The sequence below is a fragment of the Mirounga angustirostris genome, unplaced genomic scaffold (assembly GCF_029215605.1).
Source record: "Mirounga angustirostris isolate CCGP_5_RB_7025 unplaced genomic scaffold, mMirAng1.0.hap1 SCAF_1, whole genome shotgun sequence".
Taxonomy (NCBI): domain Eukaryota; kingdom Metazoa; phylum Chordata; class Mammalia; order Carnivora; family Phocidae; genus Mirounga; species Mirounga angustirostris.
Window position 1 is genome coordinate 81,755,198 of NW_026991709.1, and position 20,358 is coordinate 81,775,555.

The following is a 20,358-nucleotide window of genomic DNA, read 5'->3' on the forward strand; positions in this document are numbered from 1 at the left end:
ATTTAAGCAATATAGGCAATGCTAATAATCACTTCCAATGTATTAGCATCATGGATGATTTATTTTAGAGGAAAGAAAGGAGTATAACCTGAGCGAATGTTAATAATATAAACAAAATTTACACTTACAAAGAGGCTGTTCTTATTCCTATATTTTATTTATATTCTACCACTTAAAAAAAAAGATCTGTATACCCCCCCCACACACAAATATAGAATATTACTCAGCCAAAAAAGAATGAAATCTTGCCATTTGCAACAACATGGATGGACCTAGAGGCTATTGTGCTAAGTGAATTCAGTCAGAAAAAGACAAATTCTTATATATAGAATCTAAAAATCAAGACAAATGAACAAACAAACTAGAAACAGACCTATAAACACACAGAACTGATAGTCGCCAGAGAGGACAGGGGTAGGGTGTTGGGCAAAATAAGTGAAGGGGATTAAGAGGTACAAATTTCCAGTTATATAATAAATAAGTCACAGGGATGACAAGTACAGCATAGGGAATATAGTCGATAATACTGTAGTAACTTTGTATGGTGACTACACTTATTGAGTTGAGCACTGCATAATGTATAGATTTGTTAAATCACTATGTTGTATACCTGTAACTAGTACAACACGATGTCAACTATATTTCAATAAAAAAATGAAAATCAAAAAAAGTTTTTGTTTAGCATAAACAATTTATTTGATAGCATTTTTGCTTTGTTTGAAGCAATAAAGCATTCTGCAAAAAAAAAAAAAAAAAAAAAGGATCTGTGGAGCTTATCAATATAAACATTACACAGGGGCACCTGGGCGGCTCACCTGGTTAAGCAATGGACTCTTGATTTGGCTCAGGTCATGATCTCAGGGTCTTGAGATCAAGCTTGAGTTTGGCTCCTTGCTCAGCAGGGAGTCTGCTTGAGATTCTCTATCATTGTCCCTCTTCCCTCCCCCCTCCCACTCTCTCAAAAATAAGTAAGTCTTTTTAAAAGAAATAAACATTACACAGTAGGATCGACAGGGAAAAACTATTAAGGTGGGTAAAAAGGAAAGATGATTTACTAATCAATAAATAGAAAACTCTAAGACTTCCAAAAAGTAGATTTCAAGTCGGGCTCAGTTCCTTAGCAGCCAACACAGACATGACAACTCAGTCATGAGATCTAGTTTCACAAAAGAAAGACAATGCAGGGTGGATTCATGCTAGTTCCATGGAAGAGATCTAGTTTTAATACTTAAATCTTAGCCAACAGTATGACTATTAATTTTAGGATACATCCATTTTCATATTCTTCAGAGCATGGAAATAATAGTCTCTCCATAATGTGCACTGGCTTATTTTTCATTCTTGGGACTACACTCTAAGAGAGACATTGATAAAATAGAACTGTTATCAAAATAGCAAGAGGAACTAGAAAGCACAACATACAAGGAATTTTACAAGAACAGGTTCTGCCTGGAGATGATTTAAGGAGAGACATGAAGGCTGTCATTAAACATTTTTAGGGTTCTTATAAACAAAACAAAGTCCTGTCCTGTGCTACTCCAGGAATCAAACGAGCACAAATAAAATCAAGGTTAAAAAAAAAAAAACACAGTTTTAGTTAAATTTATGAAAGAACCTACCAAAAGTTTATTTACTAAATGGATAAATGGATTGTTTTGGGAATTACTGTGCTCTATGGCTGACAGCTGATCAGGAATGCAGAATGTGGGAATTGCATACATTCTGGGAACTTTAAATTGTACGTACTTCTGACACTTGAGTATTTAGTATTTAATGTAATACAGATCAAGTATTTCAGCATTTCAGTATACCGAGAGGTCACTATGGGCTTAAACAGTTAGGAAAAGTACAAAGGAACTTGAACTTTAAGAATGGAAAGAATTCAAACAGGCATTCTAGGAGGGCAAGAGCATAAAAAAAAGACACAAGAGAAGAAGGCCCGAGGCACTTCTGGGACATGAATAACTGACCTGGCTGGAGTAGTATATCCATGCAGGGGATTAGTGTGAGATAATTTAGGGGAAGTATGTTCAGTCAAAATGTGAAAAGCCCTGAACAGTAGGCAGGAAGTCTGAACTTGAGTGAAGGGAATTCAATGAAGGTTTCTGAGAGGCATAGCATAATGGTTCTCCTATTTCAGGAATACTAATTGGATGGTGGTGTGCAGAATGGACTGAGGGTAAAGGAGACAGATCAGAATGAAAAAAGCTAATCAGGAGACAGTAGAATAATGGTCTAGGCAAGAGTGGGAAAGGCAAAGGGTAGGAAAGATGATGAAGAAAGAATAATAGTAACTGAACAAATATTTAGAACAAAGAGGCAAGAACCCAAGATGGCTCTGTGAGTTAACACAGAAATAACAGGCAAAAGAATACTCCAGTACAAACAAAGATCATATAAGTACAACACAGGCGTTTAAGGCCTCAAGGCAAATCAATACATAACAAACAGTAAAATTAAGTTTTCCAGAAAAGCTGATAAGAAAGTTTAAATACTGGGCACCTGGGTGGCTCAGTTGGTTAAGCGACTGCCTTCGGCTCAGGTCATGATCCTGGAGTCCCGGGATCGAGTCCCGCATCGGGTTCCCTGCTCAGCGGGGAGTCTGCTTCTCCCTCTGACACTCCCCCCTCTCATGTGCTCTCTCTCTCCTCTCATCCTCTCTCTCAAATGAATAAATAAAATCTTTAAAAAAAAAAAGAAAGTTTAAATACTGTCATTTTTAAAACAGTGTGCCTCTGGGGTGCCTGGCGGGCTCAGTCAGTAGAGCATGCAGCTCTTGATCTCAAGATCATGAGTTCGAGCCCACGCTGGATGCAGATTGCTTAAATAAACTTTTAAAAATAAAAAAATAAAACATAATAAACTGTGTCTCAATACTCCACCAGGAACTCTAAGTGATGTAAACAATATAATAGTATGAGAGCTATGTAAACAATTCCTTTTATTTTAGAAATTAGGGCTGGGGCCAGTGTGATATAAGATGGTATGTGCAATGCTTAAAATAAGATAAAAGGAAAGCAAACTATTTTAGACCTTCCTCTAATTAAGTGGGACCATATCCTGCCCCTCTGAACAAAGTGGCTACATATTCTTTATTTTATTTTTTTGAAGATTTTATTTATTTATTTGAGAGAGAACGAGAGTGAGAGAGAGGGAGCCCAAAAGGGGGTAGGGTCAGAGGGAGAAGCAGACTCCTTGCTCAGCAGGGAGCCCGATGTGGGACTCGATCCCGGGACTCTGGGATCATGATCTGAGCCGAAGGCAGTCGCTTAACCAACTGAGCCACCCAGGCGCCCATGCATATTCTTTATTTTGTTCCAGTTCTTTTCTGAGGTCAGAAAGCAATCTAGTCTTAGAGTAATCTCTAAAAAAATAACTGCAACATGAAGTTAAGCAGTACTATTACCAATGGAGGGCAAATTTCAGCCTTAAGATTGAAAAGGTTGTATTGGTAGAACAAAAGGAACAAAACAGGAATTCTGCAAATGTACTGATATTCATTGAGTTCAATTTTGTGAGCCATTAATGGGAACAATGTGGTAAACCACAAAGTAAGAGTGTTTTGGAGTAAGTTTAATATTAGAAATTTATCTTATGTAGAGAAAATCTACCTGAGACTATATAGAGTGAGGAACTAGGAAAACATTTTAAAAATGGCCTTTCAATTATAAAAGTTAACCATGTTTATTATATAAAATTAGAAGAAAAAAAAAAAAACAGATAATAAGGGCAGGAGAAATTGCCCACAATGTCATTACTTCAATTACTCCGAAACTTTGGTATATTTCTTTTTTTTCCACCTATTTAAAATCACAATTGACTTCATACTATAACAAACAGTTTTGTACTCTGTGCTTTTCACTTACTATAATTGGTAGTTTTTCCCCATGTATAGAAACACTTCATAAAATATAATGGCTACATAATAAACGTGTGGATATATCAATGAAGAATTTCTTCAAATACAAATCAAAAGAATTACAACTTTGTACAGTACTTTCAATTTCCTAAAACATGTTCATTTCTGTCTTTATCCTTATAAGATAAACATATCTATATCCTTATGAGATAAACAGATGAGGCTTATTATTTGCCTCATTTTACAGAACAGTAAATAGATTTTGTTTTTAAGAGCTCAGTCACTTAGTCCCAGGTAACACAGTAACAGTGAGCTTTGATCAGAGATTCAAGTCTTCTGATAATCTGACCAGTTCATCTTTTTAAAGAATATACATTTTGCTATAACGCAACCCTTCCCCAGCCTTCAGAGAACAAAGGAGTGTCATAGCCGTCTGCGTAACACAATCAAAAAGATTAGTCCTGCTTCCACTGTCCTTGGCCACTTCCCTCAGAAGGCCTAACCAACGGCTTTAAGTAACCAGGTAAAAAGAGGTCCATCATTTCGGGGGAGCAACGTGTTGTTACAATACCTTCAGATTATGTATGATATCTATCCGCTTGTTCTGGCTGTCCTTAAAATGAACTTGAACTCTGACAGGAAACTCACCCCAGCCTCTTCTGGTTAGATGAAAAGGAGGCTCTCTAGGGAAAAGCAAATATTAACACATTAAGCCAGAGTCACATTCTCATTCTAGAGAGGAAATATTTTCTCCTACTGGGTAAGTCAGAAATTCACAGCCTCTGACAATAATTTACATTTTTCTCATCTGAAGCTCAATTGATACACTGAATTTTTGCTGAAATGCTAAAAGAAAAATTCAACTCAAACCTACATTAAACTTTCAATCACTGAATACTTAGAGCTAAGAGACTTATAATATATAATCCAACATCATCATTTCCACAGGCAGGGAAGGTGATTTGATGGATGTTACATATTAGAAGCCAGAATCCTTGACTGCTACTTGACAGACACAGGCTGTGAGGTATATGTTTCCTACCCCAGACACTCATATTTATTCCTCCACTCTGGCAAAAACAGGATAAATCACAAATGCTCAATCTGAAAGTGACAAGTTATTTGAAACTATCCGCTAACAGGACTTAAAAGAACATATGTTTACCATATGATTTTCACCAAACAGTGACTATGATTTTAGTGGATAGAGGAGGAATGTATGTGAATGCTAATTGGACTAGAGAATTTTCAGTCAAAACATAATTTGTGAAGGGAAGAAAAAGGAAAGTTGATGAAAAAGAGACTAGCAAATTGTTAACGATGTTCGGTATAGGAGGGTTCAAGATACTCTACTTCTGAGTATGTTTGGAATTTTCCATAATAAAAACATTTAAAATTTAACTGAGAGAACGTCATGTACTCAAAAATAATACGGTTTAAGTTAATGGGGGAGAGAGAATGCATTAAAATGAAAATGTTCATTATGAATCAGTGGCTTGGAATTACTGAAATGAGAGAAGATGCCAAGATGGCAAGGATGTGTTTTTGCAAAACTAAGAGGAGACATGAATTCAGTAAAGACAAACTCCAAGAACACAACCTGAGAAGAATCTAACAACAGATCCAAATTATCAAGAACAGAGCCAGAGGCTACCAGGAGGACTCAAGACAGGAAAAATCCCTGAGTACGAGAGTAGCCTGGAAAGGTGAAAAAGCAATAGCTATGTTATAACCCAGAGAGAGGAGAAAGCGAAGAAAACTAGAGTGCCCTGGATGGGAGAAACCAGCTGAACACTGACTGAGTTAGTAAAAGAAGTAGCCATGATGCTGGAATAGGTTCAGACAGAAATTAAAAGACAGGCTTGGGGTCAAAGGAGAAGGTCGAATTGAGACAGCAGTTTGAAAAGGGATGCAGTGGGGCCTAGAGGCATGGTGAACTTTAGAAGAATAATTAAAGTTCTATTGATGACATGTTTGGTCATTTAAATTCCAGTAAAGTAGATAGCCTAAATTCATTTTGCAGTATGCGTCAATTATACTATTTTTACGTTGGATTTCTCTTAAAATGGATATAGCAAATCAGCTGTGCTCCTCAATTTATGTACATTGACTAAACTCTAGTGGATGAACAGGAAGGACAGCTGCCAGAGAAGACAAATAGCATAAAGGCCAGGAAAAAGGAACAATGCTTTTAACAGGAAATATCTCCCTAACCATATTTTTGGAAGCAAAAAAGTAACCTAAGGCTTACCAACAGACATCACCTATGGAAATGTTAAACTTCAAAAAGATACATGTATTTCACACAAAAAAAGGACTGCCTCCCCCAAACAGACTTTTTTATTTCTGGATTCCTCACAGAAGGTGAAATGTATCAATGACCAAGAAGGAAAAACCACAGAATACTGGGAGGATCATACAATGCCCCAAAAGAGCTGAGGGTTTTTAGGCAGAAAAAGGGAAAAGATGGTCTAGAAGCCACAAATATGTGCAAGGAAGACACACCCACCCCCAGGCCCACTGGCACATGGTGTGAGAGAAAAATCAGCTGCCACCTGAAAGCTGTTCTTAAAAGCAGTGTTCTCAGAAGATAGCCATGTTTTATTTAGGAGTCAGGAGTGGAGGGAACGGTCTAAAGAGAGCTGAGGATATAGGAAATTTCACTGATGATAAACCAAAACCACTTCTACAATACATTCACACAATGAATGTATATGTAATATGTAGTATCATATAAAGATATAAAGAATACACTTAAAGGGGAGCCTGGGTGGCACAGGTCATGATCTCATCAGTTGTGAGATCAAGCCCTGTATTGAGATCCATGCTCAGTGTGGAGTCTGCTTGAGATTCTCTCCCTCTGCCCCTCCCCCCACTCTCAGGCACACGCAATCCCTCTCTCTCTCAAATAAATAAATAAAATAGGGGTGCCTGGGTGGCTCAGTTGGTTAAGCATCGGACTCTTGATTTTGGCTCAGATTATGGTCTCAGGGTCTTGGGGTCAAGCTCCACATTGGGCTCCATGCTCAGTCGGGAATGTGCTTAGGGATTCTCTCTCTCCCTCTGCCCCTCCCCCCCTGCTCACACATGCTCTCGCTCTCTCTCTAAAGTAAAAATAAAGAAATATTTAAAATAAATAAATTTTTTTAAAAAAAGAATACACCTAAATGAAACAAATTTCAGAAGAGTGTATATACACATACACACACACACACACACACACACACACATATATATAATCATTCCATCTTTGTACAACAACAAATAACAGCTATATAAGGTTAATATATGTAGGAAAAATATCACTGGGGTTACTTCTGAGAGGATGAGAGCATGAGGAACTGTCAATATTAAATATTTCTGTAATGTTAGACTCCCATGTTTAATTCTACTATATTCTGATATTCATAAAATACAGGAACACTTTTATATTTATCTGTATCTATATAAATAAATTCAGCTATTTCCAAGGGGAGCAAAATCCGCTAATATAATTCTGACAGGAGGAAATACTGCCTTTTCAGGGAGACAATAATCTGCAAGAGGGAACCACAGTTAAAACTCTACCTAAGAGCCAAAGCTAAGTAAATTATTAATAATATAATAATTAAAGGGAATGGTCTCAAGTTAAGTCACTCTTTTTCCACTTCAGTAAATCTGTACTTCTTAAATTAAATAACTCAACTGTGCTTACCTAACTTCCACAAGGTCATTTGGTTTATAGCTGGGATGAAGAAAGAACCAAACTTTCTTGACAAAATGATTAATGCTGGGTTCTCTACGAGACCCTCGGACATATACCATCCACTTGTGGGTTGATTGGTCATTTTCTTCTCTCTTATCAGGAGGTATGTACCTAAAGGAGAAAAAAGAAAGAAACTTGAATTCTTTTTTCCTTCAAAAACCTAACAATTAACTCCTACTTAAGATTAAAAATCAGTTACAAGAAAACTGGGAATTCACAAATGTGTGACGATTAAACAACACGCTACTAAACAACCAATGAGTCAAAGATGAAATCAAAGAGAAGTAAAAAAATATCTTAAGACAAGTGAAAATGAAAAACAAATAAGTGAAAATGGTAATACAACATACCAAAACTTAAGGGATGCAGCAGCAAAAGATTTTAAGGAGGAAATTTACAGCAATAAATGCCTACATTAAGAAAGATCTCAATCTAACTTTACACCACAAGGAACTAGAAAAAGAACAAACTAAGCCCAAAATTAGTAGAAAAAAGGAAATTTAACAAAGATGAGTGAAAAAAAATGAAATAGAGACAAAAAGACAAAAGATTAAAGAAACTAAAGAGCTGTTTTGTTAAAAAGATAAATACACAAACCTCTGCCTCGACTTAACAAGGAAAAAAAGAGAAAGAACCCAAATAATAAAATTATAAATAAAGAGGACACATTACAACTAACACCACACAAATACAAAGGATCATAAAACTATGAACAATTATAGGGGCACACGACTGACTCAGTCGGTAGAGCATGTGACTCTTCATCCCAGGGTTGTGAGTTTGAGCCCCACACTGGGTGCAGAGATTACTGAAAAATAAAATCTTAAAAATAAATAAATAAAATGTTTTAAAAAAAAACTATGAACAATTATATGCCAACAAAGTGAACAACATAGAACAAATGGATAAATTCCTAAAAACATACATGCTACCAAGAAGGAATCATGAAGAAATAGAAAATGTGAACAGAACAATTACTAGTAAGAAGACTGAATCAGTAATCAAAGACCTCCAAACAAAGAAAATTCCAGGATCAGATGGCGAAAAGGGTGATTTCTACTAAATATCTGAAGAACTGATACAAATCTTTCTCAAGCTCTTCCAAAAAAATACGAGGGAACACTTATAAATTCATTTTACAAACCTAGCATTACCCTGATCCCAAAGCCAGACAACACTACAAGAAAATCATAAGCCAATATCCCTGATAAACATCCCTATGATAAACATAGATGTAAAAATCCACCCCCCCAAAAAAATCCCCAACAAAATATTAGCAAACAGAATTCAACAGTACATTAAAAGGATCATGAACTATGATCAAGTGGTAGTTATTCCAGGTATGCAAGGATGGTTCAATATCTGCAAATCAATCAGTGTGATACACATTAATAAAATGAAAGATAAAAATCATATGATCATCTCAACAGATGCAGAAAAAACACTTGACAAAATTCAACATCTATTCTTGATAACAACTTTCAACAAACTGGGTATAGAGGGGGTATACCTCAAAATAATAAAGGCCTTATATGACAAGCCCACAGCTAACATCATAATGGTGAAAAACTGAAAGCTTTTCCTCTAAGATCAAGACAAGGATACTCATGCTCTCCACTTTTATTCAACACAGTACTGGAAATTCTAGCCAGAGCAATTAGGCAAGAAAAAGAAATGAGAGGTATCCAAATTGCAAAGGAAGAAGTAAAAGTGTCTCTATTGGAACATAATGAGATATTATATACAGAAAATCCTAAAGATTCCACCCAAAAACAGTTAAAACTAATAAACAGGAGTGCTTGGGTGGCTCAGCTGGCTAAATGTCTGACTCTTGATTTCAGCTCAGTCATGATCGCAGGGTCCTGAAATCAAGCTCCATGTCAGGCTCCGCACTCAGCAGAGTCTGCTTTCCCTTTCACTCTTCCTCTGCTCCTCCCCCCACTCTCTCAAATAAGTAAATAAATAAAATCTTTAAAAAATAAATGAAAATACAACTAATAAATTCAGTAAAGGTGCAGGATATAAAGTCAACATAAAAAACTGTGTTTCTAACACTAACAACTATCAGAAAAAAAATTAAGAAAATAATCCCATTTATAATTGCATCAAAAACAATAATATATTTAGCAATAAATTTAACCAAGGAAGTGGAAGGCCTGCACACTGAAAACTATAAGATACTGATGAAAGAAACTGAAGAAGACACAAATAAATAAAAAGATATTCCATGCTCATGGACTGGAAGAATTAATATTGTTAAAATGTCCATACTACCCAAAGCAATCTACAGATTCAGTGCAATCCCTATCAAAATCCTAACAGCATTTTTCACAAAAAAAGAAAAAACAATCCTAAAATCTGTGTGGAATCATAGAAGACCCCCAAATAACCTCTTTTTTTAGAGAAAACAACACAGGAGGCATCATATGTCCTGATTTCAAACTGTATTACAAAGCTACAGTAATAAAACAGTATGGTATTGGCATAAAAACAGACACATAGCTCAACGGAAGAGAAGTGAGCACAGAAATAAACCCACACATATATGAGCAATTAATTTATGACAAAGGAGATAAGATATACAAGAGGGAAAGGTCTCTTCAATAAACGGTGTTGGGAAAACTGGACAGCTACATGCAAAAGAATGAAAATAGACACCTATCTTACACCACACACAAAAATCAACTCAAAACCCACGAATGACTTAAATTTAAGACCTGAAACCATAAAACTCCTAGAAGAAAACAGAGATAAGCTCCATGACACCGGTCTGTGAAATGATTTTTTGGATTTGACACCAAAAGCAAAGGCAACAAAAGCAAAAATAAACAAGTGAGATTACATCAAACTAAAAACTGCACAGGAAAGGAAACCATCAACAAAATGAAAAGGCAACATAGGGAATGAGAAAAAATATTTACAAATCATGTATCTGATAAAAAGTTAATATTAAAAAAATATAAAGAATTCAATAGCAAAAAAAAATAGCAAAAAAAAAAAAAGCAAAATAAATCTGATTTAAAGATGGGCAGAGGAACTAAATATATATTTTTCCAGACAAAATATACAAATGGTCAACATTACTAATAATGAGAAAAATGCAAATCAAAACCACGAGGTATCACCTTACACCTGTTAGAATGGCTATCATTAAAAATATGAGATAACAAGTGTTGGCAAGAACGTGGAGAAAAGGGAACCCTGGGGCACTACTGGTGGGAACATAAATTGGTGCAACTACTATGGAAAACAAGAGGTTCCTCAAAAATTAAAAACAGAACTACCCCATCGCTGTGTATATATGCAAAGACAATGAAAATGGGTTGTCAAAGTGCTATCTGCACTCCCATGTTCACAGCAACATTATTTGTAATAGCCAAGATATAGAAACCTAAATGTCCATTAACAGATAAATGAATAAAGACATGAATGGATAAAGAAGTATATACATATACAGTTGACCCTTGCACAACATGGGTTTGAACTGTGCAGATCCACTTATGTGTGATTTTTTTAAAAAATATTTTATTTATTTATTTGTCAGAGAGAGAGAGCACAAGCAGGGGGAGTGGCAGGCAGAGGGAGAAGCAGGCTCCCCGCTGAGCAAGGAGCCCGATGTGAGACTTGATCCCAGGACCCCGAATCACAACCTGAGTGGAAGGCAGACACCCAACCGACTGAGCCACCCAGGTGTCCCATATGTGTGATTCTTTTTACAATATTGTAAATGTATTTTCTTTTCCTTATGATTTTTTCTTTTTTCTGATTTTTTGGTGGTTGTTTTTTTTTAAGTAAGCTCTACACCCAATGTGGCGCTTGACCTCACAACCCTGAGATCAAGAGGCGCATTTTCTACTGACTGAGCCAGCCAGGAGCCCCCCTTATGATCTTCTCAGTAACATTTTCTTTTCTCTAGCTTACTTTATTGTAAGAATACATTATATAATACATGTAACATACAAAATAAATACATGTAACATACAAAATATGTGTTAATCAATTGTTAATGTTATCAGTAAGGCTTCCGGTTAACAGTCGGCTATTAATAGTTAAGTTTTTAGAAAAAAACAAACCAAAAAAAAAAAATAGTTAAGTTTTTAGGGAGTCAAAAGTTACACGTGGATTTTTATTTTTTATTTTTTTAAGAGAGAGAACGAGTGCACAAGTGAGTGGGGGTGGGGAGAGGGGCAAAGGGAGAGGGAGAGAGAGAATCTTAAGCAGGCTCCATGCTCAGTGCAGAGCCCAACACAACCCTGAGATCATGACCTGAGCCAAAATTAAGAGCTGGATGCTGCAGGCGCCTGGGTGGCTCAGTTGGTTAAGCGACTGCCTTCAGCTCAGGTCATGATCCTGGAGTCCCGGGATCGAGTCCCGCATCGGGCTCCCTGCTCGGCAGGGAGTCTGCTTCTCCCTCTGACCCTCCCCACTCTCATGTGCTCTCTCTCATTCTCTCTCTCTCAAATAAATAAATAAAATCTTAAAAAAAAAAAAAAAAAGAGTTGGATGCTGGAGTGCCTGGGTGGCTCAGTCAGTTAAGTGTCTGACTCCTGATCTCAGTTCAGGTCATGATCTTGGGGTCCTGGGATTGAGCACTAGGCTCCATGCTCAGCAGGGAGTCTGCTTGAGTATTCTCTTTCTCCCTCTCCCTCTGCCTCTCCCCTTACCCTCTCTCTCAAATAAATAAATCTAAAAAAAAAAAAAAAGTAGTTGGATGCTTAACCAACACAGCCACCTGGGTGGATTTTTCACTGTGGATTTTTAAGTATACGGAAGGTTGGGGCCCCTAACCCTCGAATTGCTCAAGATTGCCCAAAGGTCAACTGAGTGTGTGTGTGTGTGTGTGTGTAATGGAATATTCTTCAGCCATAAGAAGGAAATTCTGACACTGGTGAGAACATGGATGAATGTGGAGGGCATTATGCTAAGTGGAATAAGCCAGACAGAGAAAGATAAATACTACATGGTATCACTTATATATAAAATGTAAAAAAAAGTCAAACTCATAGAAACAGAGCAGAGAAACAGTTACCAGAGGCTGGAGGTAGGGGAAATAGAAGTTGGTAAAAGGGTATACACTTTCAGCTTTGAGATGAATAAGGTCGGAGGATCTAATGTATAACCTGGTGACTAAAGTAGATAACACTGTAAAATTTGCTGAGAGAACAGAACTTAAATGTTCACACACACACACACACACACACACACACACAAATAGGTAATGGAGCGCCTGGCTGGCTCAATCGATGGAGCTTGAGATTCTTGATCTCAGGGTTGCAGGTTCAAGCCCCACACTGGGTGTAGGGATTACTTAAAAATAAAATCTTAAAAAAAAAAAGTGAGGTGATAAGGGATGTATTGTTAATTAACTTGATGGCAGGAATCCCTTCAAAATGTATACATGCATCATATCATTATATACACTTTAAATATTTTAATTTTGTTAATTATATGTCAATAAGGTTGAAAAAATTTTTTACTGAAGTATATTGACACAGTGTTACATTAGTTTTAGGTTTGCAACAGACTGATTCAACAATACATTATGCTATGCTCACCATATCTGTTCCTATACGCTATTACAATACAACTGACTATAATATTCCCTATACTGGACCTTTCATCCACATGACTTATTCATTCCATAACTGGAAGCTTATATCCCCACTCCCCTAAAAATTATTTTTACTTAAAAAATTTAATCCCATCAAAATTTAACAGCTCTATCACCTAACCAAGCAAAGTGAGTCTTAGCAGTTAATCCTTTTCTTTTAAACTTTTTTTTTTTCCTGGTCTAAGGAACATTCCCTTAAAGTTTGTTTTATATTCTGATTACCACCATGCAATTAAAAAAAAAAAAAATCAACCTTGCTTTTCCAAGTAGATACATGAGATAGAAATAAATTGACATATTACTGGGTTAGGGACACTCTAGCCTTTGCGTTGATTTCATTCGGGTTTCAGGGTGCTAGAATTCTGAACTCTTCTGGTTCCGACCCATTACTGCCAGGAAGGTTCCAACTGGTCTCCTACCTTTTAAAAGCAAAAACAAACCGTTCCCTTCAGTCCTGACCATGGCAAAACTAGTATCTTTAGCTCTCCCTTATTTCATGAGGCCTCCTTATTACATTCTGTTGGAAAATATGGTTATGGCCTTCTATACATTTATCTATGCCTATGGTTACCCTTAATGCAGTGGGCCAAGTTATATTGATTTCTAATGTTAATCCAAACTTGCATATCTTCGTCATGAAGTTTTATCATTTCTGCATTTAATGAATTCCGTTTCTTAATGATTTTGTTCAGTATTTCTGCACCTATATTCACAACTGAAAATGTCCTACAATTTTCCTTTTCTTACAAACTGTCTGGCTTTATTTAAAAGGTTAGGCTAGAGGGCGCCTGGGTGGCTCAGTTGGTTAAGCGACTGCCTTCGGCTCAGGTCATGATCCTGGAGTCCCGGGATCAAGTCCCACATTGGGCTCCCTGCTCAGCAGGGAGTCTGCTTCTCCCTCTGACCCTCTTCCCTCTCGCGCTCTCTCTTTCAAATAAATAAATAAAATCTTAAAAAAAAAAAAAAAAAGGCCAGGGACACCTGGGTGGCTCAGTCGGTTAAGTGGCTGCCTTTAGCTCAGGTCATGACCCCAGGGTCCTGGGATTGAGTCTCGCATCGGGCTCCTTGTTCAGTGGGGAGTCTGCTTCTCCCTCTGCCTGCCACTCCCCCTGCTTGTGTACTCTCTCTCTCCAACAAATAAATAAATAAAATGTTAAAAAAAAAAAAAAGTTAGGCTACCCTCATAAAATAAACTGACAAGTGTTGTCTCTTTTTCCCCAAAAGATTTTGGGGGGTTTTGGTTACTTTTTTGTTTTTTAAGTAATCTCTACACCCCAAATGTGGGGCTCAAACTCATGACCCCCAGATCAAGAATCTCTACCAACTAAGCCAGCCAGGTGCCCCTCCCCAGAAGATTTTGTATACAACTGAAATTATGTGCTCACTCAGCCTGTAAAGCAATCTAAGCCTAGTAGTTTGGTTTGGTTTTATGACGGCAATGTTTTAAAAATCAGTAATTAAACTTACTTAGTAGTTCTAAGACTATTCAAGGTTTTTCCTTTCTTAAGTCCCAAGTTGTATTTTTCTAGGAACTCTCCATTTCACCTAAATTTTCAAATGTATTGGCATAAAGATGTTCATTATTTATCTCCTAAATAGTACAGCATCTGTAGCTGTCTTTTTTCATTTCTAATAGTTTTGTCTTCTTTCTCCTTAATTTCATCAGGTTTGTGTATACTTTTTTCCCCTAATTTCTTTGCTTCCCCCACTGCATTATTTTGTCTAATTGAGATGTTTAGTTCACTAATTTTACCCTTTTCTTCTACTGCATTTTCTTCTACTGTAGACATTTCCTTATAAATATCTCTTTAGTGTTATCTACAAATTTTGATTTTATTATTTAGTTTTGGATACTTTAATGTGATTTTTCATTGACTTATGCGTTGTTTAGAAGTAGTTTGAATTTCTAGACAAAGTTTTCTAGGGGTGCCTGGGTGGCTCAGTCAGTTGAGTGTCTGACTTTGGCTTTGGTCATGGTCTCAGGGTCCTGGGATTGAGCCCCATATTGTCTGCTTCTCCCTCTCCCTCTGCCCGACCCCCAACTTGTGTGCTGTCTCTCTCAAATAAATAAATAAATAAATAAAATCTTTAACAAAAGAGGACGCCTGGGTGGCTCAGTCGTTAAGCGGCTGCCTTCAGCTCGGGTCATGATCCCAGGGTCCTGGAATCGAGTCCCACATCGGACTCCCTGCTCAGCGGGAAGCCTGCTTCTTCCTCTCCCACTCACCCTGCTTGTGTTCCCTCTCTTGCTGCCTCTCTGTTGAAAAATAAATAAAATCTTAAAAAAAAAAAATCTTTAACAAAAGAAAGCTTCCTAGTTTTCCTACTGTCATTGATTAACTTTACTCTAACAGTAGTCAAAAAAGTAGTCTGGGTGGGGGGCCTGGGTGGCATCGTTGGTTGAGCATCCAGCTCTTGGTTTTGGGTCATGGTCTCAAGGTTGTGATATAGAGCCCCACATCAGGCTCTGTGCTCAGAGCCGAGTCTGCTTGAGATCCTCTCTCCCTCTGCCTCTCCCCCACGCATTCAAGTGCACTCTGTCAAATAAATAAATAAATCTTCAAAACAACAACAACAACAAAAACAACAACAAAATGTAGTCTGGGAGCACCTGGCTTGCTGAGTCAGTGGAGTGTGAGACTCTTGATCTTGGGGTTGTGCCTTCTTTTGGAATCAGGATCCCGCCCCCCGCCCGGCCTTTTTTCATTCAATTTCCCCACTTTCCTCTGACTACTTTAAACTTTAAATCTCTATGTCTAGGGATGCCTGGGTGGCTCAGTCGGTTAAGCGTCTGCCTTTGGCTCAGGTCATGATCCCAGGATCCTGGGATCAGAGTCCCGCATCAAGCTCCCTGCTCAGTGGGCAGCCTACTTCTCCCTCTGCCTGCTCTGCCTGCCACTCCCCCTGCTTGTGCTCACTCTCTCTGACAAATAAATAAAATCTTTAAAAAATCTCTATGTCTACTCTTCTAGTTATTATCTTAGATACTCTAACATTCTTAACAAGTCTAAAGTAAATCAGTAATTTTTCCCTCTTCCAGAACAAACAAGAACTTTACAACTCTTACGCCAATCATTCCCTCTCTACCTAAAATCCATGATTAATCAGTTCTAGCTGGTCTTCAAAAAACCCAAACACCTACAAATTAAATGTAATTATTTGAAAATGTCAATGATGGTTTCTCCCCAATCTTTTGGTGGTCCATCTACATTTCCAGTTTCGGACTTTCTGAGCTGACAGGTCTCATACTATTGTTAAGATCCCAACTCTTAACATTTCACATGATCTAAGAGTCCCCTTGATAATTCTAAAATAATCTACAAAATAGAAATCTAATTGCTTAATCATATTTTATGCGTCTATTTAAATACTATCACACGGACCATTAGAAATCTTTGCTTTTATTATCCTGAGATTTTTAAATGTACTTCTTGTTTGTTATTTGTGGTCCATTAACTGGGGCTTGGAAGATTTCCCCCCAACCTGATTTTTCCCCCCAAATAATTACTGTCTGCCTGAATCCTTTATTTTCAATAACTGAATCTAATTATAATTTTCATAAATATATCAACTTATTCAACAATCAAATATTTAGTGAATACCAACTACTATAAGATACAAAACAAGACATACTTTCTACCTAAAGAGATTCCAGTCTGATTTGGGAAAAATACATAAAAACAGGAAATGACTATATAATATGATAAAGATGATGAGAGCACAGAGAAAATATACCTAATGAGGGAGGAGAAAGGAAAATAAAGACTTTGTGAGAAAATAACATTCTCATGCTATTTGAAGATTTATGTCTTTATCCATTTCTAGATACTTGGCAAAATAATGGTGCTCCCACAAGACATCATGAGAGCATATTGTTAAAGAGCTAGACCTTCAGCTTGGAGAAATTCTGTCTTCAAGACATGCTCTGCAACTTTTTGTTAAAAATTTAAAACATTTCAATTTGTATATGTGCTGCCGAAGCGAGCACTAAAACATTTCAATTTGAACAAACATTTTTTAGCAATTAGCTAAGGCCCTGAAGGAGAGACCTAAGTCAGAAAAAGTCAAAAGTTCTTCTAGGGGCACCTGGGTGGCTCAGTTGGTTAAGCGACTGCCTTCGGCTCAGGTCATGATCCTGGAGTCCCTGGATCGAGTCCTGCATCGGGCTCCCTGCTCAGCAAGGAACCTGCTTCTCCCTCTGACCCTCCCCGCTCTCATGTGCTCTCTCTCTCGTTCTCTGTCTCAAATAAATTAAAAAAAAAAAAAGTTCTTCTAAACTTATCCACACTAATATGCTTGATAAAATACACCATATGTATATGGGGTACCTGGCTGGCTCAGTCGATGGAGTGTGCAACTCTTGATTTTAGGGTTGTGAGTTCCAGCTGGGTATAGAGATCACTTAAAAATAAACTCTTAAAACAAAAAAAACCCATTTGTATAAAATAAAAGCTCATGTTTCAGAAATTTTTACCAAGCACAATTTTATTCTATGTCAAAGATTAGTAGACACACTGAGGCAGTTTCAACTCTCTGGACCTTAGTTTACTTTTAAAACAACTAAGAGTTTGAGGGAAAAAATCCGTAAGACCTCTTCCTACAGTAATACTATGATAATAAAAGTATGCCAGAGTATTAAGATAAATGGAAACTGAAAATGAGAGAATTCAACTGGATACTCACTTGGACACATTGCCCACTACTATAGTTTTCTTTACAAAAAGTCGTGAAGTCTCATCTCCTGTGAGATCAGCATTCCGCTGCTCTGTTTTATGAGAGCCAGGAATACTAGCAGTGTCCTGAAAGAAATCATAATCAATTTTCACTTTCAATTTGGACAATTTCCAATAGGCAGAAACCACAAAATCATTCAAGGTATGAATGGAGCAACTCAGATTTTTTTTTTTTTTTTAACTACAAAATTCTCTGGCTTTATGGCACCTCTCAGCATAGAAGTAATTTTATTGTATCTTTAACACAAACACAAAATGTTTGTTCGCTATAACCCCATGTGTGTATATGTGCTTTTAACAGACACATCTGTGCTGTATAAGCAAAGAGGATATGGCAGGATATACAAGAAACTATTATGTGGTTACCTCTGGAAAATGGAAATGGGGAAAGGGGTCAATGGAATTCACTTTCTTTTCAATCTTCTGTATTACTAAAAATTTTTCAATGAGAAGTGCCATAGACAAATGATTAAAGTTTGACTATGGAGATAGACTGCCAGGGTTTAAATCTTAGCTCTTCCATTTACTAGATGTGAAATTCTGTGTAATTACTTAACTTCTCTGTCTTAATTTCCTCACCTATAAAATAAGGATAACAGGCTCACTCAGTCAGTGGAGCATGTGATGGCTGATCTCTGGGTTGTGAGTTTGAGCCCCATCTTGGGTGTAGAGATTACTTAAAAATAAAAAAAAAACCTAGGTGCACCTGGATGGCTCAGTCGCTTAAGCGTCCAACTCTCGATTTCAGCTCAGGTCATGATCTCAGGGTCCTGGGATTGAGTCCTGAGCTGGATTCCATACTGAGCATAGAGCCTGCTTAAGATTCTCTCTGTTCCCCTCTCCCTCTGCCCCTCCCTGCCACTTTCTCTAAAAAAAAAAAAAAATAAGGATAACAGTACCTGTCTCACATAATTGTTTTGTACAGTACTCAGAGAAGTGCCGGGTACATAGTACCAAATATATGTTACATAAACATGAGCATGTGTATTACATACAAGATGTTAAGTTTCTAAATCCTATGACCAGTATTGCCTAAATTCTTAATTAAAAAACAAAAACAAAAAACAACAACAACAAAAAAACAGGTGCCTGGCTGGGTTAGTTGGTAGAACATGCGACCTCTCGATCTCGGGGTTGTATGTTTGAGCCTCATGTTGGGTGCAGATATTACTTAAAAATAAAATCTTAAGAAAACAAAACAAAATACAAAAAATCACCCCCCCGCAAAAACAAAAAGCAAACCCATGCAGTACTTGCCCAGAAATAATACTGGTAAGAAACAAGTAAATCCAAACATTAAGAGTTTTCATTTTTGGGTGGTGGCATTATGAATGACTTTTCTATTCTTTCTTATTTTCTTGTAGTTTAAAATTTTCAACGATGAACACGTATGAATTTATAACCAGAAAATTTTTTAAATTTGATTTTTATAAAAAATAAATCAAATTCTTGATGTCTGAATATGTGAAAAGCAACCTGGAGATTTCCTCTATCACAGAACACCTGGCTGAGAAAAATCATCCAATAAGGGCTCTATAGCCAAATACTACACCAAGAAGTTCAGAGCAGCTTGAGATGGGAACTCAAATAAGAAATTGGCAGGATCAAAGAGGAATAAATGGTTTTCAATTCTATTTATTATTTGTCAAGTTTCCCCCAGTTATTAAAGCATCATTAAAGCATTGAAGTTTCACAAAGGAAAATGATGAAGAGAGAACAAACATGACAGAATGGAAAGACCTTGGACAAGGTCACAGAATTGCCAATTCCTCAAGGTTTCTCTCTTATCAATGTGGATGGCATCTAGGAGTTGTGACATGCACAGTTCTGATTCAGTTTAATTCTCAGCTTAATTCAGTTTAATTCTCAGTTCTGATACTTGTGGACAAAGGTAACTGTAAGCTCTTCGAGACTCAGTCTCCCCATCTCCAAAAGGGATATAATTAATGTATTTCCTAGGGTTCCTATGAAGATGAAATGGAATAACATGTACATGTACATAATTAATAAATACGAGTTCCCTTCTCCTCTCCCTCCCACCCATCAAACTATACCCTTCCAGTATTTCGGCTTGGTCTCTGTTCCATGTTGTTTGAGAGTCTTTCTTCTATATCCATATTGCTGTTATTGTCTTTGTCAGATAAGAAATCATTATGTTGAGATAAAGAATCACTTTCCGAATGATTGGCTGATGGTGTCTCTGATCTCTGATTGGCAGGAGAGGATGACCTAGATGGTGACTCCAAAAATTTCTTGATAGCAGGATGATTAAAAACCATTGTATCACATGTCTTTGATCCCTGCAAAAATGAAAGCAAACAAAACAAACTTTTAATCAAATCCATCAAAAGTGGTAAAATTTTAATTTTTCCAAAACCCTTATCTATTTAGGGGTCATGCTTAAAATCCT

At 37.0% G+C, this 20,358-nt stretch overlaps 1 protein-coding gene across 6 annotated transcripts in view; it reads right to left on the reverse strand.

Annotated features, from left to right (window-relative positions):
* The window catches only part of YEATS2 (YEATS domain containing 2), a 105,218-nt gene that overhangs the window by 56,293 nt on the left and 28,567 nt on the right, over positions 1–20,358 (reverse strand). For 5 of the 6 annotated variants that reach the window (XM_064584548.1, XM_054504306.2, XM_064584546.1 and 2 more), the window contains 4 exons: positions 20,003–20,248; positions 17,899–18,014; positions 7,554–7,715; positions 4,431–4,542 (listed from right to left, as the gene is read on the reverse strand). In XM_064584548.1, the coding sequence (XP_064440618.1) occupies positions 4,431–4,542; positions 7,554–7,715; positions 17,899–18,014; positions 20,003–20,248 (636 nt within the window). Of the gene's footprint in view, positions 1–4,430; positions 4,543–7,553; positions 7,716–17,898; positions 18,015–20,002; positions 20,249–20,358 lie in introns of those variants that run through there. The other variant, XM_054504308.2, reaches the window with a different exon arrangement.